This window comes from Columba livia, chromosome 3, assembly GCF_036013475.1.
Source record: "Columba livia isolate bColLiv1 breed racing homer chromosome 3, bColLiv1.pat.W.v2, whole genome shotgun sequence".
Classification (NCBI taxonomy): Eukaryota; Metazoa; Chordata; class Aves; order Columbiformes; family Columbidae; genus Columba; species Columba livia.
In genome coordinates, this window is record NC_088604.1 from 36977737 (window position 1) to 37000544 (window position 22808).

The following is a 22808-nucleotide window of genomic DNA, read 5'->3' on the forward strand; positions in this document are numbered from 1 at the left end:
TCACTTTTTCCCTGAAATATTTTCTCCTCCTTTCAAGATTTGCTACTAAAAGCCATGTTCAGTGATAACCTAAGAACAATGAAGACATCAGAGCCACCTGTTCTACTAAAGAAAGATTTGGGTGTTTGGGTTTTGGTGTGTGTTTTGTTTTGTTTTACAGCAACCCTTACCTGCTTCATTCATTTCAATTCCACTGACTTCTTCAGGTAGATCATGTTCACCTAGAGCTGCATCTGATGTTTCAACAGCCTTTGGAAATTCTGTAGTTGAGTCTTGTGAATCAAGTAATACAACTAAAACCAAGAAGGTAAATGTTAAAGAGAACACAACTCTCTTATTTATATGCTGTTTACACTGAAAGTAGACTACCAAAGCTTACTTCAATGTATTAAACATGCAAAAAATGCTATATAGATTATTCTAAATGCCATTAGTGGTAAACTGATTAACTCTGATTGCAAGCACCAAAATCTGAGTGCTGACTAGATGTAGTAAAATAAAATATGACACTGTTAATCACTTTGTAGTGCCAACATGTAGATTAATTTTTAACCGTTTTCACCCAGATTTTCAGTAGAACACGGTAAAATCAGATGAAAAACAACAAAGTAGTAAAAATCTGGTAAGAAAGTTTCAGAAAGTTACATTTAGTATTCTCGCACTCATCAAAGTTTATATTTTACCTTTAGCTAGCATGCCAGCATTTGCTTCTTCCTAAGAAAAATAAAGAAAAAATAATATTACTTTTTGAATTTCAGGGAAAAAACCCCACCGCATCTGGATGAACTTTAAAAGTTGGTCCAAACTAAGAACAGGTCTTAGAACTTTGAACTAAGCACTTCTTGGTGCTCCAAGAACATGCATTTCTCTAAAACTCTCCTTAGGATGCCAAAAGGTCCTCAACATCCTGTACTCTATGAACCCTCTCACAAGTGATTTGGAACTAAGTGCTACTCTGCATAAATGGAACAATATTTGTGTACCTCCCTGGTTGTCTTCTATTATAGTTTGACAAAAGAAAATAATGTAGCAGCAAGTACATTACGCTTCAACTCTATTTGTTCTTTTCAGACATTTATTTTAAATATTATCTTAATAAACTTATTTAAAAATAATTTTTAAAAAGCTTTTATCTATTATAGATTAACACATGGTGCTCTATGGACTACTTTCGTAAAAAAGCAAACCGGAAGGTGTGCTCCAGGAATGCGTCTGCTGTGCTCCAGCCACACTTGCTCCAAATCCAAATCCCTGATTAAGTTACATGACAGTGATACCAACGCTCATGCAGAGTAGACTTTTGGTTCTCTGTCCAAAGTGCTCCTCTGTCCAGAACTTCCCCCCCCCCCAGTCTGTGTCACCTACTGCTATAGACATCAACTTAATAGCTCCAAGTGAGAGATTAATCACTACCCGTTCTGTGGGTGAGGGTCCAACCAGAGCTCATCATTTGTACACTCCACAGCTCTTAATTCACATGAGTAAGCAGGAAACCCTGTCAAGAACTCAATCCTTTCAGTTGATTTATCACAGAAAAGTTTTTTTTTTTAATCAAACAAGGTAGTCCCAAAACCACTATATTATTTTCTTTCAGACAGTACATATTATATAAAGGTTTACTATATTTACAGTTATCCATTGCAGAGCTTTTACAATTCATGCAAGTCATATAAATGTTTAGTAAGTCATACCTGTTTTTGAGGACTTAAATCCACTCCTGACACGATGTTCTGATTCACCTGGCTTCCCTCAGTTTTCAAGACAGGATTATCATCTGTTTCTTCTTCAAAATCTTCACTGTAGCTGCCTGAAAAGTAAAATAAATATCAAGTAGAATGAATATTCAAAGAAGATCAAACAGTAAGAGAAAGCTATTTCCTCTTCCCCAATCTCTTGTCTAAGAAAAGCTACTGCCACTATTACTCCTTTCACAAAAGCAACAGAAAGGTTGAGAAACTGGGTGAGGTACTATAACTCCAGTAAAAGTCACACGTAATCTCTCTAAATTCAAATGAAGTTTGTCTTATGATCAAATATACTTTACCTCTGTCTCCTCAAGGTGTACTTTAATTGACCCCTTTTATTCCATCACTTTCTCTCACTTAGGGGTGAAATGATGCAATTTTCCCCCAGTAGACAAAGTACTCTGTACATCCGCCTTGACAACTCCAGCAGTTTTTGGGCTCAGAATCTGTAATTCTGCTTCCTCTAACCTGCTTTGGTGGCTCGACAGGCAGCCTCAAGAGTAAGCATCATTGTGTGTCAGACAATGAATTTTACAAGCAAGCCAAACGCTTTTCCTTCAGCTACCCATATCCTTCCACAAGTTCTCATTCCTTGTTGCCCTGTCTCCTGTACTTAGCCCCTGTGGCTCCAGGCGTCAGTGGCTGCATTATCTTTATCCCTTAAATCAGGGATGTCAAACTCATTTTCACTGGGGGCCACATCAGCCTCGCAGTTGCCCTCCAAGGGCCAAATGTAATTTTAGGACTGTATAAATGTAGGAGTAGTTAGATTTATATAGTCCCTTTATACATCCTGCCTTAAATGTAGCAACATTGCAAACCCTTGGTTTAAAATGTGTTCTTTCTAACTCATATGTAAAAAAAACTGTAGAAAGTAACTATATGAGCATTCTCTTTGGTTTTGGACCATGAGAACAGCTGAAAACAGCTCTCTCATACTGACTAAAGACATACACAATGCTTACAATATTCCTGTAAATGTGTTATCTACAATTTCTTTTGTTATTTCATGGCAAAGACTAAACCAAACCATGCAAAGCACACAGAGATTGGTCATTCCAGGTATTCCATAGAAACAGTTGTGCTAAAAATCAGAGGTATCAATTTCATAAAACTGACCATAACAATCAAGTAATTTCAACCTTCCCATCCACAAAAAGGCTACCAAATTGTTGTAGCATTTCTGCTGCAACTATCATGGTCTCTTGCAATCTACAGAGTAATCAACCTTGCAAGGAGAAAAGATTGCCTGTGATTAAGGTTTACAAATACAGTCTTTTCATATTTGGGAAGTCTGAGCCTGACAACAGTACTTCTCAACAGTTCAGCTAAATATATAAATTTGAACAATCTGTTGATTAAATTACAGGAATACACTCTGTTATGTGTTAGCAATGAAGAGGGAAATAAAAGAGAGGACAAGTGAAAGACAGGTGAAAGACAAATACCATGGAAATTCAGGAAAGTGATCAGGTAAGAGTAATACTGCTGATTACAGAGATCAAACTCAGGTATGAAAAGATATACAGGTGACAGTTGAGATGTCAGAGTAACTCAAACATTAAGATGTATTTCAACATCAGAGTAATCTTTTTCTTCAGTTTTTGATTGACAGTTGCTTGATTTTTTTTGCTGTTCTTCTTTTAGATATTGGTGACAACAGACTAAAAATCCACTTCAAAACAAAAAAGTACAAACCAAAAGCAAACCCCTGAAATCCTCTGTCTGAACACCAGCTGCAGCACTGTAATGCAAAGGCAGATGAAAAGGCCAGTGTGAGAACTACAGATAAATGTAAATAATTAATATGAAAATTATATTAGCTTTCAGATAAATAAAAGCTTTACCTACAATGGTCAGGGTGATACGGGAACAGAAGTTAATTGGTTTCCATGTTCCTCAGAACAAAAATGTTCAGTGAGGATGCTGGGCTGTCTTGTGAATCTGAAACCTAGAGAGTCAAGTTTCCTGACAAGCTCCAAAGGCAACATGGAGAATAGGACAAGCCACAAGACTGTATTACAACTTTCTTTTTCTAGATCTTGAACTTACATCCCACTGCTAACAGGAAAATCCTGCACTATCCTTTGACACCCTGCTGTGACATTTTCTGAAGATTTTGTATTTGAACTGGAGCACTAATCCACGGCTTTCATTTCTGTTATTCTGTTTAATGAGGTTCTTAAAATTCCTAGGGTATACACAGAAAAAAACAAAACCCAAGAATTTTCAAATTAACAATTTAGAGAGCAGGTATTACCAGATTTCTCTTCATGTGTGGATTCTTCGCCTTTTTCAGTTTTTTCATTTCTGAGAAACAAAATGAAAATTTTACTCTCTTGTTAGACGGCAAAAATACATTTTTTTTTTCTCTAATTCCAAATTTTGATGGTTCTTACAATTTGCAATAAAATTAAGAATCTGGATTTGTCCATCATATCAAATCACAGGTAAGGAAGTTGGATAAATATTTATTTTAGTAATTGCTGACATTTAAGTTTTTACAACTGTCCATGGTTAAAACTCTCAGTCTAACTCTTAAATCACTCCCTTTCTGCATTCCTTCCAACATCTACGTTTGCTTTTAAAAGAAATTTTTATCATCAGGTTTGCTTCCTGTTCTGACCTTCTCATTCTGCATTAAAAAACCCCAACCAAACAAAACCCCAATATCTCTCCTTTGTTTCCCCTTTTCCTGTAAAGTTAATGTTTTGCCCTTAACTAAAACTCTCAGGAATTCTGACCCTCCAACTGTTTTCATATTGGAAGTTTCCTTTGCACTCAGCATTTTTAGCAACAGCAGCCTGAATTGCCCCATTTTTCTCACGTGTTTGAGCTTATTTTCACATAACTGATCATACATGGATCATCCTAGTCTATGGAGATTTCGTATCTCTCCTCCAGATTCCTTTGAAACACCACGTCCAAGGAGACACAGAATCTTTCCTGATCTACTTCCTTGTCATTATCCACTGTTAACTTTCCATTTAGTTACACTTTACGACTAAGAATGTTAAATCAACTTGTAATTATTGAGCTACGCACAAGAGTGTGTAGCCACGTCCACTTATCACCAGGTCATGCTCTCACATTATTCCTTATTTTATTTATTAAACTCAGTTGAGTCCCCAAACCAAATCAATCAAACCACAACTAACGAACAAAAAGCTGACTGAAATCATACAGGATCTTGTCCAACAAAATTTCAGTGGCCATGGTGTTCAGATACCCATGTCACACGTGACCAGTAATATAGCCCAGAACTTCTCTTCCCTCTGAATTACCGTACAAATGGTGCTAGTAATACAGAATCATGGGAATCCAGGTCTTTATTTAGTCTTGAATAATCAACAGTAGAGGAAGCTTCTTGTTCAAGTTTGGCAAAGAAGATCTCTTTTTCTTCTTGCTCTTCCAAAGTATCCAATCCAAATCCCACAACACTTTGATTAGGCCCAGAAGCTAAAACCGAACCTGAATTTCAAAACAAAGAATAAACTAATTGTGTCTGTGTTGTATGTCCACATATGATAGTCATAATAGTAAACAGCTATGGACAGATGCACAAAATATTAACAGTATCAAATAATCATAAGCTAGTACCAGGAGCTTTCAGCTCATGAGATGCAGCTGACAGAAGCAAAGAATCCTGACTTGCAATTAATTAGTTTGTAGTTATAGTTTATTTTGATCTAGTTAACTTCATGAAATGGCTGTACTCTCAGTTCTCACCATTTGTCTCCAGGCTGTCTCTACTTAAGGAGACAAGATCCCCATTACTTCTCTGAAGCTGCATCTTCTCATCAATTTCCTCTGTAGGCTGTGAAGCGTTCTGTATCTTGACAAAGTTTCCAGTGGCTCCAAGCATTCCTAGGGAAAAAGAGTTTCAATATTCTTGACTATCATCTAAAAGCTATTCGTATGACACAGAACCACCAATTTTAAGCTCACATTGCAACTACAAAGATAGCCTCTCACAAGTCACATTAATTTAAACTCAGTTTCTATTATGAGATTTGTAAATCTTGTTTAATTCAATTAATTAGTCTATTATATAAGTTTTATTGCCATCCTTCATATCTGAACAGAAACTTATAGTCCAGTGTAGGGCAAATACAACTGTAAAAACTGACTACTTATGGAGGACAATCACACACACAAACCCTTTACAGAAATTAACATTTCTTTGCTAAAAGGCTATTAATTTTGTTTCATCTACTACATACAGACTTTTGAAAACTGTAGCCATTGGCCCAGGAATTCCTTTTCATTTTTTGGAAATTAAATGCTTTAAGGAAAAAAATAGTAACCAAAGTTACTTAAATGTCACTGATGAACACCCAACTCTTCCATTCTGTATGTTTATGCAACTACAACATGCAGTTGCTCTCCTTTCTGTAATTTCATTTTTGTGAGGGTTCAACATAACCTTACCAATTTCATGTGTGAATTCTACTTTCAGACAGAATGCTGCCTCTTCTTATGGAAAACCAAAAGACAAATATTGCAGTACATTACTAATTAAAAAGCAATACCTGCCCCTAACACACATACATTTATACTTAGATTCTTTAGAGGTTCTCTTGGGAGAAAGGCTAGGAGAAAAGCTATTCATGCATTTTATCCAATGACATATTAAATGATGTAGCGTTTCTCACGGAAGGGAACAGAAACCATGTCCATCTTTTCTAATACGCATCTCCAATTGGTAAAACAAACTTAGAATTTTTTGTTTTGTCTGACCAAATGATTCAGACTGTAGTTTTGTCCTTGTACAGGACATACCAGGAAGGGTGAAGCTCAATTCCTGCTGGCAGGAGACTGCAATAGATCTGTACTTTAATGACCCTTCCAATCAAGAACACTAAACCCATCTTCCACATGCTGATCAAGCACTTCAACTCTTGGCTGTCACTTTGTCCTCTATACAGGTCCAGTCAAGTCCATTTTAGGAAACGCCACACTTGCCTCTGTCATAACAAAGGAGAATCCTCTCCCCAGAGTGGGGAAGGTACACCTTTTCCTTCCCTACCGAGCAGCCCTCATAATGTGCATTCAGATTGTAAGAGCCTCCCTCTCAAGAAGCAGAATAGTTTTTTTTAAATTGATTTCAATGACAAAGTCCTCTTGCACACTTTATTAGGAGGCGAAGAGCATAAGATTCTACATTTTGGAAATGACCTCCACATTACCATATCTAACTTCAGCTCCATCCTCAATACAGAGCTGACTTGCCTCCCATGCAACAAATTAATAGGAGAGACATTGACTAAAGCTCAAGCTCCACATGTATATAAACTTTATGCCTAAATAAATATATTTTTGCTACTACATTGAAAAGTATAAAATAGAAAGCTCAAAATGCTGAACAGAAGTGAAAAAGTACAAATAGTCCATTTCTCTGGTTGCTGAAGTGAGTAATTTAAAGTTATTTACCTGGATGGTGCTCTACTCTACTTATCAAAACAGCAAACAGGAGTCTTTTTGAAGCTAGATCACAAGATTTTTGCACATCTTTAGATTAGCTATAATCTTACCAGACCTTCAACACTATTTTTTTTCAATGGGAATATGTTAGCAGAATCAAAGATAAACTGTCACTGTCCTCCTATATAAGATTTACAAGAAAGGAGATTGAAACATACTTCAGTAAAATGATAGTTAGAGAGTTTAACAGAAGAAAATTTTAGAGAAAACAATTTTCCTGAGTTGTTTTATTTAAATAATCTCAAACTCAATGAACTTTCTGAACGGACTTACATTGATCTTGAAGGCTTATGGGATTTATGTAAGCTATCTAATATTTTTTAAGTATTTTGCCAGTTGAAACCAGACCAGAGCTTTTTTTTTTTTAAGAAAGCACTTCCCTTGATAATCTGAAAATCACATATTGGTTTGCAGCCATTGAGTTTTGCAACTCAGCCACTCACAACTCCCAGACACACATCCCCAATTACAGGAATACCACTGTTGCTAGTGAAGGCAAGAATGTCTTTTTTTCCTCGCCCTACACAATCTGAACTTTGAGGAACATCAAACTTGGAAAAAAAATCAACTTGGATGTTTCAAGGCTTCTTCTCACTGTGGTTTTTTGGCTGTTCGAACAGTCCTACTGATTTCTGTGGGTCTTGCAAGAGTGATTTATTTTTGGGGGGCATATTTGTTACTTTTCATAAAAAGTTCTTGAAGCAGCTGTTTTCTTGAACTTCAAAGATTTCACTACCCATATCTTCACGTGCAATATTTTGTAAGGCTAATGATATATAGTATTCTTTTTAAAAGCCTGCCACTTGAAATCAATTAATATAAGAACCTGAGTTTCACTTCGAGAAATATTTCTAACCACAACACTTGCCTAGAAAAGTTTAAAAACATAAATAAAAAGGACTAAAACTTACAGACAATTACAAAATCTACTTAAAAAGTAACTTCTCCTTGATCTGACCAGGACTGTCAGAATTGAGCTACTTTACCTTTTTAATATCATGTAATATACAGTAAATTTGTTACCCTCAGAATCGTCTGGACTGTCAGAAGTAAGGCTTCCTTCTTCTTTGTTTAAGTACAATTCTTTCTTGTCCTTATGAAATTTTTCCAGCATTTTGAATTTAGACAAAGCCTCGCTGCGGGATGCACTAGAAGAAGGTTTAGGGGGAACTACTTTTAAGTGTACACAAACATTTATCGTTTTTTACACAAAATGGACAGGGAATAAAGAGAAAGGTAAGATGTGAGAATTCAAATTGACACTTCTGAAAAAGTAATACAGTTTAGTTTCTTGTAGATTGAATTATCTATAATTTTCTAGTTATAACTAAAAATTAAGGTAAATAGTTACAACTTCTGAGAACAGAAGTTGTAACTCTTCTGTAACTCTCTTTTATTTTTTAAAAAGACAAATTCCTTCTTGCTCCATGTATATCCTGCATTCAAATACACTGTTCTAAGAGCTCAATATATCACCTGAGAACAAAGAAAACTAGTAAAACTACATCAACAATAGAAGTCGTTTTGTACTACAAGTTTTGAAAGAAAGCATCTGGATCGGTTCAAAGAAAAGTGAAAGAACATAGGTACATAAATGTGAATTATTACTGTCTTAATCACTGTCAGGTGCAAGAACTGCATGTTGTTTGCTCAAAGCCTTGTGAGGACTTGTTTAGCAGCAAATAAAACCAAGAGCCTTTCATTCACATTAGTAGAATTTGATTTTAGATAAGAGTACCTATGCTGAAAACTGTGCTTTCTCATGATAGTTGGATGATAGTCACACTACACACATTATATACCTCTGGCTAGCCAGGTGCACCGTACTAGACTTTTCCTTGTTCTAATTCTCAGGGTGAAGGGGACTTCCAAATTGGATAATATACATAAAACTCTTAGGTACAAGTCTTTTCAATTTACCTTGATGCAAGAGAGAGCAAGAGTAGCCAAGGGGATCAGGCCAAATACTTCTGCTCTCTAGAAACAAGAACATGGGGATGTGTGGCCAGAAGCCAACACAACTTGGAAACTCACGATGACTAAAGGAAGCTGGCAAGCATATGGCAGGTACAGCATTGGAAAGAGAAATGGTATAAAATCCATTCTGATGCAATGCCTGAGTCTTTTCTTTCCTAAAGTGATGTCCAAGTCCACTAGTGAGGAATCACTTCTTTAGATTTATATTCTCCAACATTCACTGGAAAACTAAGTGCTGACAGCATGCCTTCTGCTGTAAATAATGCAAACACCTGATGCCTTTTAAAACAGTAATTTGAAATAACTACCAGAGTCCTCCTATTGCTCACATTCCAAATATTAAGCCTAATTTGAGAAACAGATTCAGTTTGAGTGTTTCTCTCCCAGACCAAGATGCTTTATAGCTATTCTACGCAAATGAAACTTAGGAAAACAGGGCAGCACACACACTCTAGAAAGCTGACACAGGGAAAGGTTCTATAGCCTACATAGCAGATCACCAACATGATCCAAAGACCAAGCGCCAAATATTTATTTGTCATGGCTCTCTGAAATTTTTTTAATCTGCTTGAATTTAAGACCAAAGTCATGGTTGAACTAGTACATACAAGTGAATCTCTACTGTCATGTACACAAAAGTATTTCCTGGATCAGTATTTATAACTCTTAATAATTCTTTGGAGTTTCTCTGCAGATAGCATAAAAAGTGATTTCACATAAAAGGCTGAACCTGAAGTGATGCTGACTAAAATAGTCCTGCAGATTAAACAGTTTAGTTTGTCATTATTACACCAACTGTACTGTTTCCATTCCAGGGGCATCATGAACTGAGCAGCCTACTGGTCAGCAGAGGGAAAAGAATCACATATATAGAAAATAAGTACAATACTTATCTGACTGCAGTCTTTGAAACTACACAAGTGAAGCAGTGAATATTAATATTTCTTGAGTATGAAATACAGAAAGCATAAGAGATTTTCTGCTTAATAAACATACTGATTTTTGTTTAGATTTTTAAAGTTATTCCTCTTCCCGCAACAGGCTCACATTCAGTACTGTCTGTCCTAATACATCACTATAGGTAGTGATGTATGATGTAATAACAATTGAGCGAAAATTCACACAGTTATTAGTTTCTTCTGGAAATGACAAATGAAGTAAGTGGCAACTTGCTTTCAGTGAGAACACTATGGTCAAAATGGATGATTGGCAAACGATTTTCTATAGGAAATGCACTAGTAATACAAGGCTGATATTGAATAAATATAACAAAACGTATTTAGGCAAATACCAGACTGTGAATCTGAATGAGGACTCTTTTGTTCACTGTTTTCCACTATTTCAGCATGACTTTCCACCAGTTTCTTCTCTTTCCTCAGTTTAACAAATCTTGTTTGAAAATCTTGAAAAGTAAGACAAACAGCAAGGACAGGCAAGCAAGACAGGACTTGTTATTATCCAATTTCTTTTTTATCATTTAAACGACAAAAGCAAGTAGAAAGGACATTACTTAGAGGTAGGTCTTCAACCTGTCAAATATGTGAGACAGTATCTGAATCATAATTTGCACATTTCAGTTAAAAGCTGAAGAACAAAGAGTTCAAACGTGCCTAAAATAATAAGTTGAGTTATTTTAAAATGTATTTTATATTTCTCAAACAAATGACCAGTAATAGTCTATGGTGTTTACCATTAATCTACAAAACCAAGTGAAACCAGGCTATTAGTTTAAATCTCTACCTATTTCCTGGCACTTCTGTAAGAAGATGCCTTGGAAAAAACAATCAGACAACAAATTAATGTATAATATATATTTATTTAATAATTTATTAATAATTATTAATTAATAATTTATTAATAATTAATAATATATATTTAGTCTTTCTGTCTTTCAAGAAAGCATGATATAGATACCAAAGTAACTCAAAATGAAAACCTCAAACTGGAAACAACTTATCAGCTTGGTGCATTACTCAAGCTCATTAGCCAGACTTTGTTAATATAGCAATCTCTCTATACAGTGCCACCCAAACACATCGACTCATACATACTGAGCACGTATCTGTAACGTACTGTGGGTGGAGGTAAGGTTTATACATTTACGTAAGTTTCATTCATGACGACAATAATAATTCTATTAGCTGACAGCCTGTTAATAGAGTCCTGTCTGCAACCAATGTGGAGGTTCAAGCCTAGAAGAATACAAAGGAACTCCATAAAATGTCAAAGCACGCCAAGATTATACTTCTCAGGAATTAAATTCAGCTTATTTCCATATTTGTTATTATCGCAGCTTTATTTTTTTTTCTCCAGGACAATTATTTTGCTGTTTAAAGCACATCTAATAACCTTACAAAAAGCTACACATTTAAATCATCATCTCAGCTATCCCATGCAGTAATTTATACTGCAACACTGCTGTGCCTTCATCCGTTATTAATACATCCAAGCAACATACTGTGTAACATACACCTGCTGAAGAATCTTAGATCTGGCAAAATTCTATTTGACAAAGCATGCAAGACAAACAGAGAGACACACAGAGGGAAAAAGGAGCAGTTGTAGAAGACTGTCCACACTGAATTCCTTACAGTCACCTGACCTGTCATTTTAAAACATTGCAAGTAGATCTACATGAACTAAAAACATACCATAGTTTGTAGTGTGCACACACATGTATAAATCCTCCTTTATGTATGAGATTCATCATTCTCAGTTACAGCCACATAAAAGTTACCTGCTTTTGCAAGTGCAGAGGAAAACTCAGTTTATACTGAAAGTGGCCAAGCTGGCCTCTGCAAACGGGTCTCTTTTGGCTCCAAGTTAACTGCCCTACAACTAGACTCCAGCTAGCAGAACGGCATTCATCATAGCACATATTGCTTCTGTATGCAGTTCCTAATCTATCAAAGTATATGTTAATAAAAGTTCTACCATTTGCAAGTGCCCAGTGTGACAAATATAGCCCTCTCCTCATGGGATGATACAATCAGAAGCACTGCTTTGTGCCATAGAGCTGTCATCTTCGGGCCAAGACAGAACCTGGAAAGCTGTCTACTAAAACTTAAAGGCCTCTCTGCTTGGCAATAATAAAGTAGTAGGTGTGATATGGCTTACTGCATACGTCCCATAAGCATGGAATTCTACGCAAAGAGTGATGACAGATGTATAGATGATATAAAACATAATCTGGCTGACAAAAATGGTGCTTGGGGAAGAATTCAGTGCCCAGATCTAGCATATTTGCCCCACATTCTTGTATTCTCAGTTTTACTATTTCCAACTGTCAACACAAGTTGGACCTTTGATTCAAAAAGCATTACACACAGATTACTTTCAACTCCCTCCAAAAAAAAATCCAGCCCCTCATCAAGAGCATGAATGTGAACAGGCTAGCTTCTGCAAGTAAAGGAGATTCTCTTGTTAAAGGAGAAGCCTTTTTTGAAAAAACTTTTAAAAAAAACAACTAACCAAACATAAAAAGTTTACCAGAAATCTCTTTTTCTTTTATATATCAATTAACTGCAGATCAAGTATGTTTCAGTTCTAATTATTTCTTCTGATTCTGCTTTGCATTGTAGTTAACCCATACAAACACTGTTCTCTAAAACTTGTAATCGCCCTGCCTTTTAAGTACCTATTCCAGTGGTTTTTGGCTTAAGTAGCATGAGAAGCAAAGTGCTTTATAGGTTGCCTTGAGCATCTCTGAAAAACCATGGAAAGATGCTGAACTTCTGAAGTCACCTGAAAATTTTCTTTGATAGTGTGTAGGGAAAAGAGGTCACGTTAACCACTTAGTTCTTACACTCTGACCAGCAAGAACACTCCGTCCTTCCATTTTTTGAAAACCTGTAAGGAAATCACAGTATCTCATAACTACCTGAAAGGAACTATTTCATATCCATCTGAGTGTTCCAGCAACATCTTAAATGGCCAGGGTAGATATGCAGTCCCGACAACACCTGTAGGGTTATGTCTAAATGGCACAGCTGCTGACTCAGATTTGACTCACAACTATGACAACACTGACAGGACACGGCTATGTTTAAAATTGGAGACTACCAGCAATATCTTAACTCTGTCATAAGAAAAAAATTATTTCCAGATCTTTCTGTTGAGCTCCAGTTGCAAGGTATACAAATCATGACAACAAGAAGCCACCAGTTACTACAAGAAACAAGAGGCAATCACTCCATAGAAGCTAACTACTCATAGGCTTTACTATGCAGTAAGAAAACAATGAAGACATGGAAAACTAGAGGTGGAAAGTCTGCGAACAATAATATATTTTCTTGCAGAACTATGTGACCAGGTCAATACTGAACTAGCAAACATCACCACAGCACTTCTCCTCTTGAGCTGTGGTTCTCGGCAAGGGCAACGCTGAGAACACTGACAGACATACATATTTGAATCAGCTGCTGTTGAAAAGTTTTTCTGTGTTTCCCCAACCTATTGCAAATGTTGCCACTTGCATAAGATTATACACATCGGTCTTTTTCCTCTCAGTTTTGAAAACAGAAATCTATTAAAGGTCAGTATAAGGAACAAGTTGGTTAAAAAACACACCTATGAACATCTCAGCAGAATTCATAAGTTACATTTTCTAATTATCTTATTCTTTATAATGCGCTTACTATTTACAAGTTTAAATAACTTGAAATCTACAGAAAAACAGCAGAACGCTTGCTTACAGCTTGAATATGATCCATTTAAAAATAATAGAATTACATTTCCATTTTATACTTTACAAACTTGCATTGTAATGTTCTGAAGCACTTTAGTGGCATCTACTTAATCTGAAACCAGGCCTATATGAAGTATGAGAAAGAACTAGCCTGACCTCCTGTGGCCAAAAAATTGCAAAACTACAATATTTACCACCATCATCCAAATCTTCCTCAGATATCCACCATGGAACAGAATCCTTTTTCTTCATTTCTTTCTTCCTGGGTTGTCCCAATGTCTCAAGAATGCTGGGTTTTTTCTTTGAATTTCCAAGTGAATCATCTGAAAGAGACTGAGACAATGGCATCCACGATTAAAGACAGTTTTTACATTTTCACATTGTTTAACTGTCTTTTATGCCACTTAATTCTGGACTTCCAAGTTCAGATGCCTCTCTTTACTCCACACTGTCTGCTTTTTTCGCATATTAGTCACAAAGTTGAGTAAGAAACAATATTAATGTGGCATAACACTGCATACTATAAAAATCCTGCTGCCAGAATCTGGATATGTTCAAAGTTAACTGCTTAGTAGAGTATATGTTCAAATGAACGGTATAATCAGCTATTTTTCAATTAGTTACAACACATAAGAACCAAAATCCTCAATACATCCCTGAAGATAATGAAGTAGGGCAGAAACAGTTTTCTGTTGGCCTTGCTTTGTGCATGAACAGCATTACTAATATTCTAAAAATAAACCTTCACAAGCAATATTCTAGCTCCCAGAAAATCAGATTTCAGAAACTGTATACTTTTTTTTTTTCATGGAAATTAATAGAAATGCCAGAGCCATTCCTACCCAACTCTGTGTATCAAGATTTCATATGTGTTAGTCACCCAGGACAATTTTGACTGATGGCTTAAATCAATGGAGAAAACCAGTCTATGAGTATGAACATCCTATGAATTCAAGTTACTGAAGAGTAACAGGAAGGAAAAGACCTACAGATACTTCAAAGGACAACAGTACTTTTTTCAAGTGATGTAGCTTTTTGTTTGTTTGTTTGTTTTTTTTTAAAAACGAATCTCTGCTCTTTTCTTTTACTAAAGCTCTTTGTGGCTTACAGCAGGCTCAGAGCCACAATTAGCTGTCCAGATGTTGAACTAGAAGCAAATGACATAAGAGAAGATGCATGTGTATAAAGTAACAGAGTAGATAATATCATTGTTATTTGGCTTTGTATCAAGCTGGCAAAACATAAATCAATGCATATTTTTACTGCACTAAGCTAGTGCACTGCAATCTTACGTGTTACATATTCTTTGTGCTTAAACACAGTAAACATGGGGTTAAGGAGAGCGGCGTACTTTTTATTTTTATCTATTTTTTTAGCCATAATTGTTGAAACCAATTGTCCTAAAGTATCTTAGAGAACACAGTGAATAGAGTTAGCAAAAGCCATAAAGCGTAAGAAACAAAGAATTCACATATGAAAAGCATCATATGAGAAAATTTCAAAAGCCTCACTTTTCTAATAGTCACAAATAAGAAAACAGAACAGTATAAACAGAACACTAGAGGCAACAGGACTGTGGGTACTTAATATGTAAAACACAAGAGGATGTTTTATTAAAACAAGCCTCTTCAGTTCGCTGCCTGACTCCTATTGCATAAAAAGCACTACCACAAAAGCCTACCTTTATTATATACCTAATGCTTCAATGTATATGGCCCTAACAAGAACATGCATAAATCAAATGCAAATTATCCAAAACTACCTTTAAAGAAAAAAATAATTACAAGTAAATAGTATTCTAATTAATATCTCTGACCAGGAACATCTTTAGAGATTACAGTTTCACAAGTTTCCAAGTTGAGAAAACTAGATGCCTGTCATACATTCTTAGAAAGAAAATTTAAGTGCTCTGAGCCTTGCACTTCAATAAAACAAAATTTTAATAAATTATGAAACTGCCAGACAACAGGATGTATTGCAATTTCTTTAAGTTGGCTCAGTGACATAGAACAAAACAGCTTTACATTCTTAATAAATGCCCTATAAATAACACCTTCCTTACACTGGTCACAGTGCAAGTCCTAGTGCCATTGTCCCCAAAGGTCAGGCTGCCTCCTGCCAGCGAGAGGTACTGACAGGTGCTTGACGCAAGCTCTGTTATCGCTCACCTTTTCTTTTATGACTCACGGTATCCTCTATTCTGCAAGCAGAACTTCAGTGATGCTCATACTCCTCAGAGTACTGTAACTAAAGAAACTGAATCTCCCAGAGGTTGTTCTGAAGTTCTGGAAACTTTCAATGTCCAGCCATCTTGTCAACGGCAAACAGTAAAGTTGCAGCAGCTGGGAAAGAAATGCTGCCACAGAAACACTAGTGCACTTTTCCCAACATGTCGGTTGTCTCAACAGTGAAACCCACAGATTTTTTTCTTATTCTGAAAAATAAATAAACAAACTTTTTGGACCAGTAATGGCTTTTCAGTGCCACTTACTGGCACTGATTTCTTCATTCTACTCCTCTATAAAACAGCCAGTCATCCTTTCAGAATCACAGATTAAAAAAAAAAAAAAAAAAAGTCCCAGTTGTTTAATCGCAATTTAAATAAAAGCCAAAAGAGAGAGTTTTAAGAACTGGGACAACTACATGCCACATAATCAGCTTACCACCTCCTATACACACGAATTAACTTAAGAAAGTAGTAGGTAATAAAGGACTGGATCTAAAACACTCGGCCTTTCATGACCAGTTGTCCTAATTACTTCACAAAACAAGTATTTTTCAATAAAACAAGTCTAAGCCAAATTATATTTTAGTACAAAATAATATTTCATATATTTGATTTTTTAGTAAAAAAAGAAAAATGTTTTTCAAGCCTCATTTAATACGCATTGTTACTCTTCCAGATACTATTCTACAGATTTTCTAATAAAGATGGTATAGTCTCGCCTTTTGAAAGGCTTCTCCTCAGCTGTTCATGAATATCAAGAACAAGAGTCAACGTAGAAGACTAGAAGCAAGCAATGTTTTTTTGATAATTTTTCTTTGCTTGAAGTGTCATCAAAAAACAATTAATTGAAGCACTGTGTATTAGAAAGAACTCCTCATGTCGCATGTCCTAAGGGAACTTCACAGCCAACACTCTGAGAACCTAAGAGCTATATGAATATGATAGATGATGCTTAAAGGAAAATAAAGTGACCCTAGAGGAAGGACACTACAGCAAGATACCGGTGGTGGGGAGTGGAAGGGTCACAGGGACACAGACAATGGAGAAGGAAGAGAAGAATCATGGATGACAACAGGCCATTCGGGAAAAGGGTTGGGAATATGCGTGACTGGGCAGAGGGATCATCAAAAGATCTGTCCTACATGCAGTAATTATTACACATTTGTGTTTTCTTCTGTATAATAATAAAAGCCTAGAAAATCCTCTTCACTGATAGCTTTTAAAGTTCAGTGCATATGAAAGAACTTTAGTTTAATCCTTATATTAGACCTGCATCATCCAACTGTATACACAGCCCTTCTTTGAAATTTGTGTTTTAATCACAAACATTCATACAACCGCCCACCCCAAAGCAGTTTCACTATGAGTTATTTAAAAGGAAAAAAACATCCTGCTCCATTTCTTTTCAGAAAAATTTGCTTAAACAATACTAAGTCTTCCTCAAACTACTAAGAAAGTTTTTGCTATTCCCCCAATCGTTGTTACACTCTCAACACAAACATCACCTACACAGCGATTTCAAACAAAGGAGTACACAAGTTTCTCATCTTTCTAACATTAAAAGGCTGCACAGTTTTTATAAAAAAAACAAAAGCAAAGGGAGGGACATAACATAAGATGCATACATATAAAGTTAAAGAGTGTAATGTCATTGTTATTTGGGTTTGTACCAAGCTGGCCAAACATAAAACAATGCATATTTTTAATTACTAGATTGGCAGTATATGTGTTTAAGCAAGCTTATAAACACTCTTAGTTTGAAACGATAAAAAACAACTAAGACATGAGTTGTTAAAAGTTACATGTTACTCTGTAACATGCCAAATACCACTTAGAAAAAAAAAAAAAAAAAAAAAATCAATATAGCTGTTTTGAATTATTCTAACTCAAGCATTCTCAATGTGGGCAATAGTTGAGGAGCAAGAAGAGCATGTCAAATGCAGAACAAAATACTAGAAGCAATCATATGCAGAGTTTTGTCAGGCGCACAAAATAAATAAAAGAATAAACTTCCTTTCTCCTCCCCAGAGCAACTCCCTTTATAACACCAGTAAGGAAAGATTTTTGACAGAAATGTAGAGCCTAATTTTCTATTTTTACTAAAATTAATAAATTAGTTAATACAATAACAATAACTCAATAACATCACCAAATTAAATGCCAAAATCTACCTCTAAGTTATTGGTGAATCTTAATTTTCAGATGGCATTTTAGTTTTCTGTTTACTCTATTTAGTATTGCTCAGTAAAGTTACATTTTTTCTGTATCTGTAAAAACAACTCACAAGCCGCATGGTCGAGGCAGAGTTGCAGACCTACCTGGGAAAGCTAAAATCATCTTGAAAAGGAAGCCTCTGGTTACTACAGACCTTTAGTACACAGTAAAAAGTGCCAATTTTATACAATCTAGCACCTACACTTTTCACGAGTGAAAACTGTAGCACAGCCTCCACATCCAAAAATCTTCAAGTATATATTACCTATAACAGAGACCACAAGAACATTCTCTGCCACCATTTGTTACACTTGTATACAGCAAGAGAATCTAGTAAAGGCCTTATGTATGCAGTATTTACATCTCACAGTTACCACATTGTGTGTCTTGATAATCCAAAGTGCAAATACTGAAATTACAGGTCTATACACAGCAAAAAAACTATAGCAAGTTAGGGCCTTTTGACCACATCTGCTAATTATTAGCTGAAGTTATAATCCACAGACTTGCATGATTTTGTCTGTATTCAGAATCACTAAGAACCATGAGGAATAAAAGGAATAAAATTAAAATTTTCTAATCACTACAACATACTTCGTTTTGTTAGGATTAATACAAGAATTTTAAAATATAATTCAGTGAAATTAGATATTGCACAGAAAAACAAAGAAATGCTTAAAATGTAGCTTCTGCCTACATACAGGAAATGTTTTCTATCTCATTTTCAAGTATCCATCAACTTGAAGCTTCTGCTACTAAATAACACACACAATTAAGTTGAAACAAAAATCAAGAAGCAAGGGCTCTTTCTGAAGATACAACCTAGCAGACAAAATATTTACTCACAAAACTGTTCTCCTGATTTCAATACAGTAAAATGGTGCAAATTAAGTTTAGCAATGAAGTTAAGGCTTTGCAAAGGCACACATAAGACAGCTAAGTGAATTATGTGATAAAAGCACAGCTGCATCTTCCATTTTATATTCTTCCACACACAATTTCCTCCCATATTTTAATAGAGAAAAGGGACGTGACCTTGCTCTGAAACATACCTCTTTCAGAAACTCTTCAAACTGCTCATCTAATTCTTCTTTCGAAAATCGATGAGCCATGATCTGCAACTGAAGGTCACCTTCCAAACAGCTGAGTTTAAAAACTAAGATTTAAAATAAAAATACAGTTGATTAAAAGCATTCTTAAATCAGAGGTAGCTTAGTGATTTGCTGCTTTCATAGAGATATAAGAAAAAAAAATCCAAACAAACCTTGAGATGCCCAATTTCATTCTTCCCACCCCTAATCTGAATTATTTACTGAACGAGACAATCGATGCAAACATACCTCAATTACTCACGTTCCTCATAACCACAATACTCTATTCCAAAACAACAGTTTCAGTATTTAAACTTCGAGGGATAAACAAAATATGGTTCTCTTCACCATCTCTACATTTTTCTTCAAAAGACAGCTCTTTGCTACCCACATTTAAGCATTTTATCAACTATCAAACATGAATCCACTGCAGTAATACTTCCCATCCATTTTAGGAGCTTTTAATTCTTCTCTATGCTTCTTCTCCAAAGCTGGAGACATCCAGCACTAAGAGTTTTATCCCATTGCCTCTCTTTTGCTCAGGACTCAGTAAACAATAAATGCATGAAAGTCTCTAAGATTAGAAGATGACACATGGATTGATCTGCCCTGACACACAAAGTGAATGTCACTAGCCCTCTTCCCATTCCCAAAAGTCTGTGTTGACTCAGGTACAAAATATGCCCCACACTGCAAATGCTACAAAGCTTTTGTATATCAGACTGCTCAACACATACGGGTACCTTCTAAATTGCATTTGTACAGCAGTATTAAACTACCCTAGCACCTTCCAGGCTGAAAAGTGCTGTGTAAACATAAAAGGCCTAAACATTTGCAGAAATGCTTTTACCATTAAATAAAACCTCCCAATATGCAGCCCTCTCAGTACACAGGACTGTTACCTACCTAGTAAATTGATTTTGACAGGCGAGTTGTGACAACTGCTTCCTGCTTTCACTCCTTATTCATCCATAGACCACCCAACACTTGGCTTTGGCAGTTAAAAAGAAAAAAAAATATAGGAGACAGCCCAGGCTTTGAATTGAATAACGTACTCTTACGTAAGCACTTGGACAGTATCTCTGAAAACATGGTAAGAAGATTAAGAATGTTACCTCTCACGACACACATAATCCAGTATCCTTTTATACTTTTACATCAAAGAACACTACACGCTGACTAGATGCTTTAACAGTTCGCCAGCTGCACCAACTACTTAAGCAAATGGAGAATAGTTTAATTTCAGCCTTGCCAGAAGAACAAACTGATTATTCTGACATTATCCGTACTTCCGTCCACCTTATAATTACAGCTTTCGTAAAAACTAATGATATAAAACTTTATTTTCAAAAGGTCAAAAAAAAATGTCAGAGACTTTCCATAACCATAGATTACAGGCAAACATCCTTTGGAAGTACACCTTACAGCCACAGCCTTAGAACTGGAGGCTCACGAATGACTTCGCAAGCTGTAAAGCAAAGAAGCCGCTTGCTGGGATATTTGCCACAGCACAGCTCGGAAAGCAGAAGTTTTGGGAAGGTCTGGCTAAACCTGAGGGATGAAGTGAAGCTTGTACGGCCTAACACGTTGTATGTGACCTTTTGATCATCCCGGCTCCAGGACCAGCCGGGACCTGACCCTCCTCCGGCTTCCCCGGCAGCACACGCAGGGCCGGGCAGCAGCGCTGGGGCCGGCAGCCCTTCTCCTCCCCACTCCGGCCGCAGCTCCGCGCTCTCCTCCCGCCCCGGCCGAGGCCCAGGGGGGCTGCGCGGAGGGGCGACCCTGGCAGCGCAGGGGCTCTGGGCCGGACGGGAGGCGGGGGAAGCGCAGCCGCAGCGGGGCAGCGCCGGGCCGAGCGGGCGGGCGGGACTCGGCTCCGCGGCCAGAAGTGGCGCTCCGGCGTGCTGCGGGGGACAGGAGATTATGCGGCTGGGAGCCGAGCGCTGCCCCGCCTCGGGAGCGTACCTGGGTGGCACCGGGAGCGTACCTGTGTCCCGCCGGGCCGCTCCCGGCCAGGGCCGCCTCCCTGGCTGGCGGCGTGGTTGCCTGGGAAACCCTCCCGGCCACCGTACTGCCCGCCAAAACTGACCGGGGTAGGGGGGAGGAGAAGGGTAGGTGCGTCACGTGGGTGCGCCCAACCCACCGGTTTTCCTCTCTGCCCGCCCCGCTGCCGCCCGCCCGCCCGCGCGCGTGTAGGAGGCACGTGACGGGAGAGAACGGTCTCCAGCCGCCGTTACTACCGCGGCACAGACCGCCCCGGGCCCCGCCGCTGGAGGCGGAAGTCGCCGCGCGGTCACGTGAGGCGGCGGCGCGCGCCTGGCCGTGCGAGAGCGGCGCCACCTGCTGGCCGGCGGGTGGGCAGCGCCGGCGGAGCCCGGCCCGGGGTGGGGGCCCGGCAGCGCCGCCGCTCTCTCCGTGAGGGGTCCCGCCGGGTAACGCGGCCCCCGCCGCCCGCCGAGCCTGCGAGGTCTGCCCGCGCACCTGCCTCCGTAGCGGGGTGGGCGGTACCGGCTCAAGGCGCTGCTGCGCGGCCCCCGCCGCCACGCACGGACGGTCTCGGCACTGCGCTGCCCCCGCTGCCCGCCCCGTGCCGGCGCCCTGCGGGTGGAGCGGGGAGGTAACACTGAGTTGTGTTTCTCGGTTGGGTGGCCCGGGCCCGGGCAGAGGAGCTCCCGTGGTCTGTTCACTGGGGCCGCGGGGATAGCGCCGGTGCCACCCGCAGCCACAGCTTCTCTGTTGGTTTGTGGAGGGTGCGCTGCTTCTGCCGCCCTTCAGCTTGTCTTTTGCAACAGCGAGATGCGTTGCTTTCCCTAATGCCAAGGTCACAAACTCACAGAATCACAGAATGTCAGGGACTGGAAGGGACCTCGAAAGATCATCTCGTCCAATCCCCCCACCAGAGCAGGAACACCCAGATGAGGTTACACAGGAAGGTGTCCAGGCTGGTTTTGAATGTCTCCAGATTAGGAGACTCCACAACCCCCCCGGGCAGCCTGTTCCCGTGCTCTGTTACTCTCACTGAGAAGAAGTTTCTTCTCATATTTAAGTGGAACCTCCTGTATTTCAGTTTGTACCCATTACCCCTTGTCCTATCATTGGTTGTCACCAAGAAGAGCCTGCCTCCATCCTCATGACACTCACCCTTTACACATTTATAAACATTAATGAGGTCACCCCTCAGTCTCCTCCAAGCTAAAGAGCCCCAGCTCCCTCAGCCTTTCCTCATAAGGGAGATGCTCCACTCCCTCAATCACCTTCGTTGCCCTGCGCTGGACTCTCTCAAGCAGTTCCCTGTCCTTCTTGAACTGAAGTCAAACCCAAACCGTCCGTTCTTGTTCCTACACAGAAATCCCCCCCTAAAACTTTCCTAGTGTTTCTGCCTC

General features: G+C 38.3%; 1 protein-coding gene across 15 annotated transcripts in view; it reads right to left on the reverse strand.

The window, feature by feature from the left end:
- Positions 1–21711, reverse strand: part of CEP162 (centrosomal protein 162) — a 48327-nt gene extending 26616 nt beyond the window's left edge. The window contains exons 1-11 of one of the 15 annotated variants that reach the window (XM_065056452.1): positions 21569–21693; positions 20332–20507; positions 19387–19490; positions 14088–14226; positions 10498–10608; positions 5475–5612; positions 5030–5216; positions 4006–4055; positions 1692–1807; positions 684–714; positions 171–293 (exon numbers count right to left, since the gene is read on the reverse strand). In XM_065056452.1, the coding sequence (XP_064912524.1) occupies positions 171–293; positions 684–714; positions 1692–1807; positions 4006–4055; positions 5030–5216; positions 5475–5612; positions 10498–10608; positions 14088–14226; positions 19387–19446 (955 nt within the window). In that variant the 5' untranslated portion in view covers positions 19447–19490; positions 20332–20507; positions 21569–21693. The other 14 variants (XM_065056453.1, XM_065056462.1, XM_065056449.1 and 11 more) reach the window with 14 other exon arrangements.
- Between the last annotated feature and the right edge of the window lie 1097 nt (positions 21712–22808).